This window comes from Festucalex cinctus, chromosome 21, assembly GCF_051991245.1.
Source record: "Festucalex cinctus isolate MCC-2025b chromosome 21, RoL_Fcin_1.0, whole genome shotgun sequence".
In the NCBI taxonomy this organism is placed as follows: domain Eukaryota; kingdom Metazoa; phylum Chordata; class Actinopteri; order Syngnathiformes; family Syngnathidae; genus Festucalex; species Festucalex cinctus.
In genome coordinates this window covers 4701039-4713138 of record NC_135431.1, presented here as the reverse complement: position 1 = coordinate 4713138, position 12100 = coordinate 4701039, and the positions used below count along the sequence as shown (strand labels likewise).

Sequence of the window (12100 nt, the reverse complement as noted above, 5' to 3'; positions counted from 1 at the left end):
CTGGGAATTAGGTCAGGATCGGACCTGGTACCGCCTGGTATTGAACTTTGCACCAGCCAGCACATCAGCCCACCAAGAAACAGCCAATTTCTCCCAGTTAGTGATTCTAAGCATCACTGGGCCTCATGCGCCCATGCACACAATGAAATCAAAGCAGCCTTTCCATTTGGTTGACCTTTTAACCTCAACGCTATTGCAATCCATGGGAATGGAACCCATTTCTGCGCAGCAAAAGCTCAGGACATAGTTACACCTTGACTACAACACAAATGTCAAGACTGAGGCACTTACTTGCTAATTCAAGCACACATTGATCGCCTCACAAGCAAATTTGGTTCCCCTTCATCTGTCAATTAGCATAGATTTTAAACATAGTAGGTCAAAACATCCCTAATGAAAATTAAATTGCACTAATAAACTAGCCACTAGAGGGTGCCAGAACTACACAAATGGAAATCAACCAGACTTTTTTTTTTTTTTTTTTTTAAACAGATGTGTTCCTTTTAAATATTGTGAACATGACGACGACGATATTGTGGCCGTTTTAATATCACGATATTGCCCTTATCGTCACATCCCTAGTGTCTATTGGGGCTGATGTAGTGCTTTTAGTTATTATTTTTCCTTCATTTTACCGCAAGAGACTGGCACACAATTTAGCGTGACTAGTCCGTTAATCTACCATATTTTCACGACTCGAAGGCACACAAATGTATTGAGAGAGAGATAGAGATAGAGATAGAGATAGAGAGGTAGAACAAGATAGAGAGCTAGCTAGGGAGCTAGCTAGAGAGCTAGAAAGCTAGCTAGAGAGCTAGAAAGCTAGCTAGAGAGCTAGAGAGCTAGCTAGAGGGCTAGAGAGCTAGCTAGAGGGCTAGAGAGCTAGCTAGAGGGCTAGAGAGCTAGATCGATAGAGAGCTAGATCGATAGGGAGCTAGATCGAGAGCTAGAGAGCTAGATAGAGAGATAGAAAGCTAGCTAGAGAGATAGAAAGCTAGCTAGAGAGCTAGAGAGCTAGCTAGAGGGCTAGAGAGCTAGATCGATAGAGAGCTAGATCGTTAGAGAGCTAGATCGATAGAGAGCTAGATAGAGAGATAGAGAGCTAGATAGAGAGCTAGAGAGCTAGATAGAGAGCTAGAGAGCTAGAGATAGATAGAGAGCTAGAGATAGATAGAGAGATAGAGAGATAGAGAGATAGAGAGATAGAGAGAGATAGATAGATAGATAGATAGATAGATAGATAGATAGATAGATAGAGAGAATGAGAGAACGAGAGAGCCAAATTGTGGCTATACGTGCCAATGAGTCCATCTTTGTCCAAATTATGTTGTGTCCCATGTGTGCCAAGTGTGTGTTGAGAGGGCCCCCCAACCTCATTTGTAGCTTCACCAGCTTTATGCTGCGGAGTTCCGCACACGCACTCACAAGCACGGACGGACTCATTTATAAGTTAACGCTTAACTTGTCCATAGTCGGGGGGGGGAAAAAAAAAAAAAAAGTGTCCATTTTTTTTTTTTTTTTATTGAAACTCAAGTAAATCAGAAAAGTTCCCAGTCAAGACACTATAGTAGTGCTGAAACCAAGTACGGCATTTGAGTTCGGGAACACCCACTGCAGAAATACCCAGCCAAGAATGACCAGGGTGCCAAAGTATCAGCCAAGAGGTGGCACCCAAACAAATAAGGACAAACACTGCATTGCTTCAGCAGCAAAAGATCCAGCTTAGCAACAAGATTTGTCCGGCTAAACCCTTGCTCAAAAACACACAAGAACAAATATGCACGAATACACAGGAGCCATAGTTTTTAAGAATCAACATTTAAGATGTTTATGTATCATGTGCAGTTGTGCACTGTTAACTAACTAAACAAGGGGAGGCTAGACAATGTACAGGTGCTCGTCAACATGAATAATTTACATAATTCCACTTAAAAAAAAAAAGAAAAAAAAAAGTCAAACTTTCATAAATTATAGATTCAGGGCCCATATTTTAAAGTCGGATTCACTCAGGAAAATGCACTTTTTAAATACAGGATTTAAACAAACAAACTACTTCTCAATTTACAGATCTGGGCTTCTCTTAACGTGTGGTGGTGATTTTGTCCTAAACCTCCTCCACACCCCACCAGCCTGTATTTTGCCATTTTGTGTTTGTTTTGTAAACAGCGGGACGTTTCTGTGGAAAGACAGTGTTTACACCCCTCCAGCCAATCGCAGAGCGCAAGTATAACGACATCCAAGAGTCCCCGTACAAGTTGCATTGCTCATCTGAGCACTGCTTGTGAAGTTACAAATTTTACACAAATTGATTGTGGCCGACATTACATTTTTATTTTTATTTTTTTTTACTTTACAAAAATCATTCTCGTGGGCCGGATTAAACCCCTTTGCGGGCCTGATCCGGCCCGCGGACCTTAAAGTGTATAACTGCCTTATTGTCTCTCAGGTACAAATAACGAATTCCTGCATTTTTGGTTTGTTGCTGTGTGTACGTGTCCTCTCTCAGGGGGGTCAAACAACTTTTAACTCAAATCTCCAGGGGTTTTGTTGGTTTTATTGAAGTTGTCTGGGGCCTTTTGTTGCGTGACGGCCCCAGGAAATGAAAGTGCTGTTATAAAAGGCAATATTTCTGAAGGCCACTACTGAGTCCAAACACTTTGTTTGGAATCTGAGCGGAGTATTTGCTCCCAGCGTAGAAACGAACCCTCTAAAACCATGCAAGCAATCAAATTGAAATACCCCAGTGTTTAAACTGGGTTATTAGATTTTTATTCTGCAAACTCTAAGCAGCTATATGTTGTTGTTTTTTTATACTTAAATCTACCTAAGCCATGTTTGAAGTACAGCATGTTCAGATTTGATTTAAAAAATCAAACCCACACATATTATAGTTTGCATAGGTGAACTGTGACCACTCATTTCCCCCCTTTTATTACTTTTTTTCATGAAACTCCTTTTTCTAATAATTAATTTTTTAACTCATTTGCTCCCAATAACGTGCAAATACGTTTTTTTTTATGTTCTGTGTCCCAAAGACATATTTATACGTTTTTTTTTATGCTAGAGCATACAGAAGGCTTTGATGCAGCCTCTCAACTGAAATGAACGGTTGCAGAAATGGTAGTTATTACACAAACGGCCAGCAGGTGGCAGCAGAGCAAAGGAGATCAACCAGGACCATGTAGAAAAAAAGCTAAATTACTTCCAATTTTGAATAGATTTGTGAAAACTGATGAAACTTAGCTCTCTTCTAATTCTGCTGCCACCTGCTGGCCGTTTGTTTAATAACTACCATTTCTGCAACCGTTCTTTGCAGCTGAGAGGCTGCATCAAAGCCTTCTGTATACTCTAGCATAAAAAACAAAAAAACAAAACAAAAAAAACGTATAAATACGTCTTTGGGACACAAAAAAAACATTTACAAGTTATTGGGAGCAAATGAGTTAAACAACTTCAGCATGGTCCCCTGACATAGACAATGATCCCACACAGCCTAAATACACCAAAACTAATGAGAAACACCCGGGGAACACAAATAGGGAGAGGGCCCTGATTTGTCAACTCTAACTGGGAAGGGGAATGACACACAGGTGGACCTAATCAGACATAATGAGACAGGTGAAACACAGGAACACAAAACAAACACAACATACTCACCAAAATAAAACAAAACCCAACTCAAACAAAACTGAAACACAACATCCCTGGTCTATGGCGTTTCTCATTATGTGTTAGCATTAAGCTAACTGGCTTTAAGCAGGGTTATGGGGTTGTTTTAAATGCACGTTTGTTTATTGGACAGTAAACTTTAAGTGGAAGTGAGATTAAACAGCTTGAAGCCTCTTTCGTGAATAACAGTTGACGATGCCAAACTGATGCTTGTTTTTAAGTGAGCTGAGTTGATTTCACTGCCACCATATAGCATTTTTTTTTCTCCCAAGTCAAATAAAAAAAATATTTAAAAAAAAATCATCCTAACAATATCTTGTAAGTCAAGTCACTCACATTTGTATACAATACAATAATAAAAAAATACATTTTCCATTCCCTTTAAAGCAACTTGTGTTCAGATAATGATGGCAGTGTAAACAGATTTAATAGACTGATGTACATTGTTATAGGCTAGCTACAGGTTAGTGTGAAGCAATGCACAATAACCAAACGAAAACACTAACACAGTCCATCATACACTATCAATATTATGTTGACAGCCTTTGAAAATATTTTTTGATACTATTAATTAGAATAAATAAGTAGTGTTTTGCAAGTGCCTTTGACCTCTGTGCTCACTGGCATGCTGCGTTAATATATGATTAAAGAAGGCCCTCTGCTGGCCTCACAGACTGGTTGTGTGACCAGACACAAACGCCACACACGCAAACATTCAGTGGGAGGAAGAGAACAAGCTAAGCTTCTCCACAACAACCTGAAATCTCCTCTCCCATACTTGCAAGCGCGATCCAAAACAGGAAGTGACCAGAATGCAGATGCAATGTTTAGTTTTTCTTTTTTTTTAATTTTTTTTTTATTGTATTATGGATGTCCAGCACTTTGAGTTGCATTTTGAATGTATGAAAGGTGCTATATAAATAAAGTTGATTGATTGATTGATAGTAGCATTTGCATCATTTATTTTAACGATTTGGAGTTTTGGAGTAAGTTATGTTTATCCTCAGACCAAAAAAATCGAGCTCAACAGATGTTTTTATTTTTTTCAAAATTGATACCCATGTGATTGAATCGGGAGAGAGATTGTGAGTAAAATTTGTTAACAATAATTCTATTAACTCATTCACTCCCAGCCATTTTCACAGAAGCAGTCCCGGCTGTTTTACTGGATTTTGACTGATTTTGCAAGGCCCACAGAATATTGTGTTCTCTGGCTATAAAAGCATGGAACCCATCAAAAGAAAGATTAAAGTCTTTTCTTTCATCAGGAAAAAAAAAAAAAAACATATTTCTATCTGTTTCCGTTTTGCAGCAATTAGCATTAGAAAAGAGCTAAGTTTCATCAGTTTTCACAAATCTATTTAAAATTGTAAGTAATTGAGCTTTTTTTCTACATGGCCCTGGTTGATCTCCTTTGCTCTGCTGCCACCTGCTGGCCGTTTGTGTAATAACCATTTCTGCAACCGTTCTTTGCAGTTGAGAGGCTGCATCAAAGCCTTCTGTATGCTCTAGCATAAACAAAACAAAAAAACGTATAAATACGTCTTTGGGACACTTAGAACATTAAAAAAACGTATTTATACGTTAATGGGAGTAAATGAGTTAATAAAGAAATACTCTTTAGGGAACACTCATACTAGAAAATTCCTACCAGGCAAGACATTCGCAAATGGATAAATTCACGTTGAAACCAGGCCCGACATCCCCATTCATATTTGAAAAACAGCAAAACTAATACCTTACTGCTGACAGCAACAATCAGTCTTGAAATTGTATTTTCCTGCGAACAGCTCTGTTTGGTGTACAAACGCTCCATTCTCTGATGCAAATAAATGGAAATTTACAGGTTTGGCACTTAACTCCCAAGCTTGCTGAACACGTGTAATGTGGCTAAACCTGCATCAATAAACGGGGAAAGAATTTAACTGGGACTATTTAAATGAATCACAGTTCTGTTTCACACAATCAACGTTTCTATTTATAAGTGAATTTAATCACCCCCTTAATTTAGCTTTCATTTTAATTGTCACCATATGTGTTGGGGTGTTTCGAGTCAAGAGCAGCGAATACCTCAAAAGAATGTCACGTTGGGATCTTGTTTGGGGCTCAGTAGGAATGGTATCAAGTTGTTTGGACATTGTTGCCACGTCTGTTTTCGTGAAAGAGCAGTTCCAGTAATCACATGATAAACAACTTTTGATCCCTCATTTTGTGTTAGCACGAGTGGTACAAATGAAAAATGTTTACGTTGAATGAACCACGCTGCTACTGATACAACTACATTGTGAGCAATTGTATTGAGAGGCTGCATCAAAGCCTTCTGTATGCTCTAGCATAAAAAAAAACAAAAAACAAAAAAACGTATAAATACGTCTTTGGGACACTTGGAACATTAAAAAAAAAAAAGTAAAAAAAAGACCGAGCACTTAGCAATTGTGCCTTAAAAGACGTAGTCTGCCGGATTCACTCAGGAAAATGCACTTTTTAAATACAGGATTTTAACAAAAAAACTACTCAATTTACAGATCTGGGCTACTCTTAACGTGTGGTGGTGATTTTGTCCTAAACCCACACCTCCCCCAGCCTGTAATTTGCCATTTTGTGTTTGTTTTGGAAACAGTGGGACGATTCTTTTTTTTTTCTTCACTCACTCATTCACACACGTAAGATTCTGTGAGTGAGTGAGTGAAAAGAAAAATAATAATCCATGCGTGCTTTCAAATTGCCGCGGGAGTGACGTCACGCCCCCTCCGCTCTGCGATTGGCTGGAGGGGTGTAAACACTGTCTTTCCACAGAAACGTCCCACTGTTTACAAAACAAAAACAAAATGGCAAAATACAGGCTGGGGGGGTGTGGGGGTTTAGGACAAAATCACCATCGAAGATTAACATAAACCCAGATGTGTAGACTGAGAGAAAGTTAAAGTGTGTACATCCTGTATTTAAAACGTGCATTTTCCTGAGCGAGAGATCATTTGTGGATTCTATTTATCCACAAAATATGTACGAAAAGGTGACCCCGAAACCAAGGTGCAGCCCGTATGGGGGTAAATTTATCATACCTGCACTTCCCCTTTGTAAGATCACCATTATTATTATTTTTTTTAATAACCTTTTTGTTTTTTGATTGTGCAGGTGTACCTAATGATATGGCCGGCAAGTGTATTTCCTGAGCCCTCTCTGAATCCCAAGAGCCAAACCACTGAGAAGAGGTCAGAGGTCATTGGCAGAGTCAGCGTGCATCCAGAGAAAGTTCAAGAAAAACACGACCATCTGACAGCAGCGTGTTTGCGCACACACATCCTCCTGCATATACACTCAGCTGTTACCACTTGACTGAATTCCTTACTCAGTCCCACATGGTGACAAGATTCATAGTAAGAAGTATTTTCATTCATTTTACGGTTGGTATTGTTTCAATCATGTGACAGTATCATGTAAGACAATTCGTAAAAAAACAATTTGTGGAAATGACCGAGCACTTAGCAATACAATATGATTTTATTAAATAAAAATGTAATGTCAGACTAATTCATCAATCGGCCACAATCAATTTGTGTATAATTTGTAACTTCACAAGCAGTGCTCAGATGAGCAATGCAACTTGTACGGGGGAATCGTCGTCCTGGATGTCGTTATACTTAAACTTACGGCTTGTTTAATTATTATTAATATTATTATTTTTCATCATAAACTGACAAACATGTTAACTCATTTGCTCCCAATAACGTGTAAATATGTTTTTTTTTTATGTTTTAAGTGTCCAAAAGACGTATTTATACGTTTTTTTTTGTGTTTTTGTTTTTAATGCTAGAGCAAACATAAGGCTTTGATGCAGCCTCTCAACTGCAAAGAACGGTTGCAGAAATGGTTGTTATTACACAAACGGCCAGCAGGTGGCAGAAGAGCAAAGGAGATCAACCAGGGCCATCTAGAAAATAAGCTCAATTACTTACAATTTTAAATAGATTTGTGAAAACTGATGAAATTTAGCTCTTTTCTAATGCTAATTGATGCAAAACGGAAACAGATAGAAACATACTTTTTTTTTTTTCCTGATGAAAGAAGAGACTTTGGATTGCTTCTGTGAAAATGGCTGGGAGTGAATGAGTTAAAGGGATACTTTACTTATTTAGCCATTTTTGGCAATCAAACAATATTTTGTCGATAATAAATTTGATATTTTCATTATTTTTCACATACATTTCGTACCTTTAAAAACACATTTTGCAACTTGCCGTCGACTGAAAGTGACATCACAAGGGCTCAGGTAACCAATCGCAGCTCAGCTCAGCCTTTCTGAACCCCTAGAGCGCCCTCTTGCGGTTTAGTGTGAAAAATAACACGTGAAACGATATAATAATGTGTTAATAATTTCACACATAAGGCGCACCCCCAGCCAAACTATGAAAAAAAACTGTGATTTATAATAAGAAAAATATTGTATGTGCTTTGGGCTCCAGTATGTCAAAAAAAAAAAAAAAAAAAAAAAAAAACACTTTCAAAAGGGATTTGAGCACAAAAAAAAAAAAAAAAAAAAAAAAAGCTTTATTGATGTTCCTCATCTTATCAGAGCAGATGGAACAGGTTATCTCGGCGATACCGCCCGAGTTAACCTTGTTCACGCACAAATCCTTCCTTGTATTGTTCCCTCGCTGCTTTTTGTCTCCTCTTTAAAAGTACAGCTTAAAGTACAACTTAAAAAAAAAAAAAAATTAAAAAAAAAAAAAAAAAAAAAAAAAAGTACAGCCACGGATTATCGAACACACTTTGACATCAACGATGCTCTACACTTGCTGCGCAGATCGCCAGCGAGCCACTACAATTCCAACGCTTGGGACATTACAGCTTGTTCACCCCCCCCCCCCCCCCCCCCATATTTCCTCTCAACGCTCAATGCAGGTTAACAAAGTACTAAATGAGGCAGACAGAAGGCTGGCCCCTCTGACACACACGCACACACATGGCAGCAAACAGACCCTCTCTTTACCCATCCACAGACAATCTGAGTATTTATAGCCTCAGTAACTCAATGCTGCTTCATTAAAAGTCGCAATCCTGCTAAAGGGGGCCTCCGCCATTGTTTTATACTTCTAATTTGAACCCCTTGATTCATCATGCTTCACTAATGTCAATCTTTACCAAAAAAAATAAATAACAATACAAAATCGTCTGGGGTCTGGGTGATGAGGCATAACCACAAAGTGTAAGTTTAAGGCCAGAGCTGAGCCAAAGTCTTCATGAATTGCACCCATGGGGGGGTGGGAGAGGAGGCTTTTGCTGTAATTCTAAAAGGTCTGCAAGTATAAAGCTGCTTTAATAAGAACATGCCAGAAGCCATGAGGAGAAAAAAAAAGAAAATAAAAAAAAGTTGGCTGTTCAAACCAAACACTCAGAGTGAGGGATTGCAGGTTGGAATTGAAAACTTTGAACCTCTCATCTCATATGCTTGTTCACACAGTTAAAATAAATAAATAAATAAATAAAATACGTAAATAAATAAAAACACAAAAATAAATATATATATATATATATATATATATATATATATATATATATATATATATATATATATATATATATATATATATATATATATATATATATGGGTTGGGATTCTATTTAAACAGGAAGTCAATCGCAAAATTTTAAAAACAGCAAAAGCCATCCATTTTTAATCCATCTTGACGGGGGTGGGGGTGGGGGGGTGGGGGGCGTCCATTTTGCCACTTGCCGTCGACTGAAGGGCCCTAGGGCTTGGGTAGCGACCAATCACGGCTGAGCTTGTGTTTAAGACGAGTTGGGGTCATATACAACATATTATTGTACGGACATTTTTTTTTTTTACGGACATTTGGGTTGACGTCCCCTTCAAAAGCACGAGTACCTAAATGCATGTCTCCATAACAGTTCATGCTGCATTATAACAACTAATGTATCTCAGACAAATATGAAGTATTTCAACAATATTTACTTTTTAGGGGGTTAAAACTAGTTTTACGGAGGGAAGTTTGAGGTGCTCAAATCTCCTGAATGACAAATCCAACACAAAGTCAAGCAACCAATATTGATGTGATGATTTATTATTATTTATTTATTTAATGTATTAATCAGTATTAACACTGATCTGATTCCTAGCTTACGGAATACAAAAATAAAACCACTAGTACTCCTAATTATTTTTTAGAGATGTGAACACTACAATTGTTCTGCAATTAAACTAACATCACAATCACAGTCAAATTCCCACCTATCAATTAATATCTGTCCTCTTGATATGTAAAACTGTTTCCATAAAGAAACCATTAAAAAAAAACAAAAAAAAAAAAAAAAAAAACTGCCTCCCTAGATTTAAAAGAAAAAAAAAAAGAAAGTAATCAAGTCAGCAGCTGTCACTTTCTGGTCAAGGTCAGTTTTAGAACATCACCGTTTAATCTCAATGTGTTTGCAAACACAGCCTGTGCATGAGCCTGCAAAGTTTACAAAAGTAACAGTGTACACAGATGAGTCCTCCGCCCCACATGTCCTTCAGCCAGTTTTTTTGTTTTGCTTCTTTGGTTATTTGCAGGGTTTGCACATTATTGTGCACAATACTGCACGTTAAAAAGGTACTACATCACGGTATTTTAAGCCCATCCACAGTTTATACGCATATAATCATTCAATCTTACCTTTGACACCACAGTGATGAGTTTTTTGTTTTTTTTTCCCAAAAATATGAGGTATTTTGCTAGCTACTTTTCTAACGCGGAAGTAAAACGCCGGATTCAGTAAAACCCCGCCTCTCCACAACTCTCTCTCTGGCCATTCGATGCAAGTAGTAAAAATTCTCAATAATTAGCTACCATCCAGCAACAGATGTGAATGAGTGAATGTGGTGAACTGACAAGAATGAGTCCAGGTTGCAGATACAGAGTGCAAATGATGGAAATGTGAAGGGTCGGCTACGAGAGCCGCCTACCAGGCCGAATGGAGCAGTTGGTTGGGCTTCCTTGGCAGGAATCTCCATTTCCTTAGCTGCGTTCATTCTGCCGTTGAAATCTTCCTGGGCTTAGCTCACCATCAATTCAAGTCTGGCCTGTAGGAAACAGAACCATCTCAATACTCTTTGTGTACACCAGGGGTGTGCAAACTTTTTCATTCGAGGGCCACATACAGAAAATCAGGACGCAAGGGGCCACATCATGTTATGAAGAGAAATTGTGTTTAGTCCTAAAAATTGTACAAATAATTTATTTGTGCTTTTGCATATTTGGAAAAATGCTACAGTATATACACCATTTTATTTGTACAGTTATTATAGTTTTGGAATTTTGAATTTTGGTTCTTTAATAAATGCTTAGTCTTAGTTTAGTTTGTTTCAGTATTATTTATTTATTTTTTTTGTTAAACGTGTATTACTTGTGCGCAATATTTAAAAAACAGCAACGTCATCTGAAGGTGCTTTTCTATTGGCTGCTGCTGCTAGATGACGTCACTTCTGTGTGACGTACTTTCTAACGTCATTATTCCGGTTGATATCAAAATAAATCTACTAAAAATCACACCAAAGACAAAAACGAAGTACATTTTTGATATATATGTCTAGTTTTGTAAACATAAAATGTAATTTCAGTTAGTTTTCGTTTTTTAAAACATTTTATTTTGCTAACGAAATTGTTTTTTGAATTTTAGTTGTAATTTCGTTAGTTTTAGTTAACTAAAATAACCTTTAATAGCACTTGTGTTTTTCCTCTTCTTACTTTGACCATCTCTAAACATTTTTCTTTTCATTTTATTTGAACTGAGTCAAATGCCATTTTTTAGCATATGTCGCGGGCCACTGTAAAATGGACGACGGGCCGCAAAATGGAACAAAACACATGTGGCCTGGACGAGCGAACTCCCACGCACCCTCAAGGACCCTGCCGAGGTTGTAGAGTTGGTCCACTGTTCCACGGCCGGGACGAAAACCACACTGCTCCTCCTGAATCCGAGATTCAACCTCCCGACGGACCCTCCTCTCCAGCACCCCTGTACAGACCTTACCCGGGAGGCTGAGGAGTGAGAGTCCTCTATGGTTGGAACACACTTAAAAAGGGGGACCACAAACCCGGTCTGCCATTTTGATTTGGGTTTTTGGTAATGTTTTCCTTGCGTCTCGTGTTCTGTCAATGTCTTATCATGTCCACCTTTGTGCTCGTTTTCCCGTTCCCTTGTATTTATCCAATTAGCTTCCCAAGCCACCTGTGTCCTGTCCAGGTGTCTCTTGTTATCTCGTTAGCATGTGTTAGCATAGTTCCCTGCTTTCGTTTAATCCCTGACAACGATATTGTGGGAAGGTTGGTGATATTTAAAAAAAAAGGTCAATATTGTATTGTATTTAAAAAAAATAAAAAAATAAAAATAAATAAAAAAAATTAAAAAAAAATTGCCCTTTTGTACATATCAC

General features: G+C 38.0%; 1 protein-coding gene across 1 annotated transcript in view; it reads right to left on the bottom strand.

Moving 5' to 3' along the window:
* The window catches only part of LOC144010547 (gap junction Cx32.2 protein-like), a 74187-nt gene extending 62368 nt beyond the window's left edge, over window positions 1–11819 (bottom strand). Inside the window, exons 1-2 of the mRNA XM_077510902.1 lie at window positions 11563–11819; window positions 10631–10747 (exon numbers count right to left, since the gene is read on the bottom strand). Of these exons, the coding sequence (XP_077367028.1) occupies window positions 10631–10696 (66 nt within the window). The 5' untranslated portion in view covers window positions 10697–10747; window positions 11563–11819. The remainder of the gene's footprint in view (window positions 1–10630; window positions 10748–11562) is intronic.
* Window positions 11820–12100: the final 281 nt, after the last annotated feature.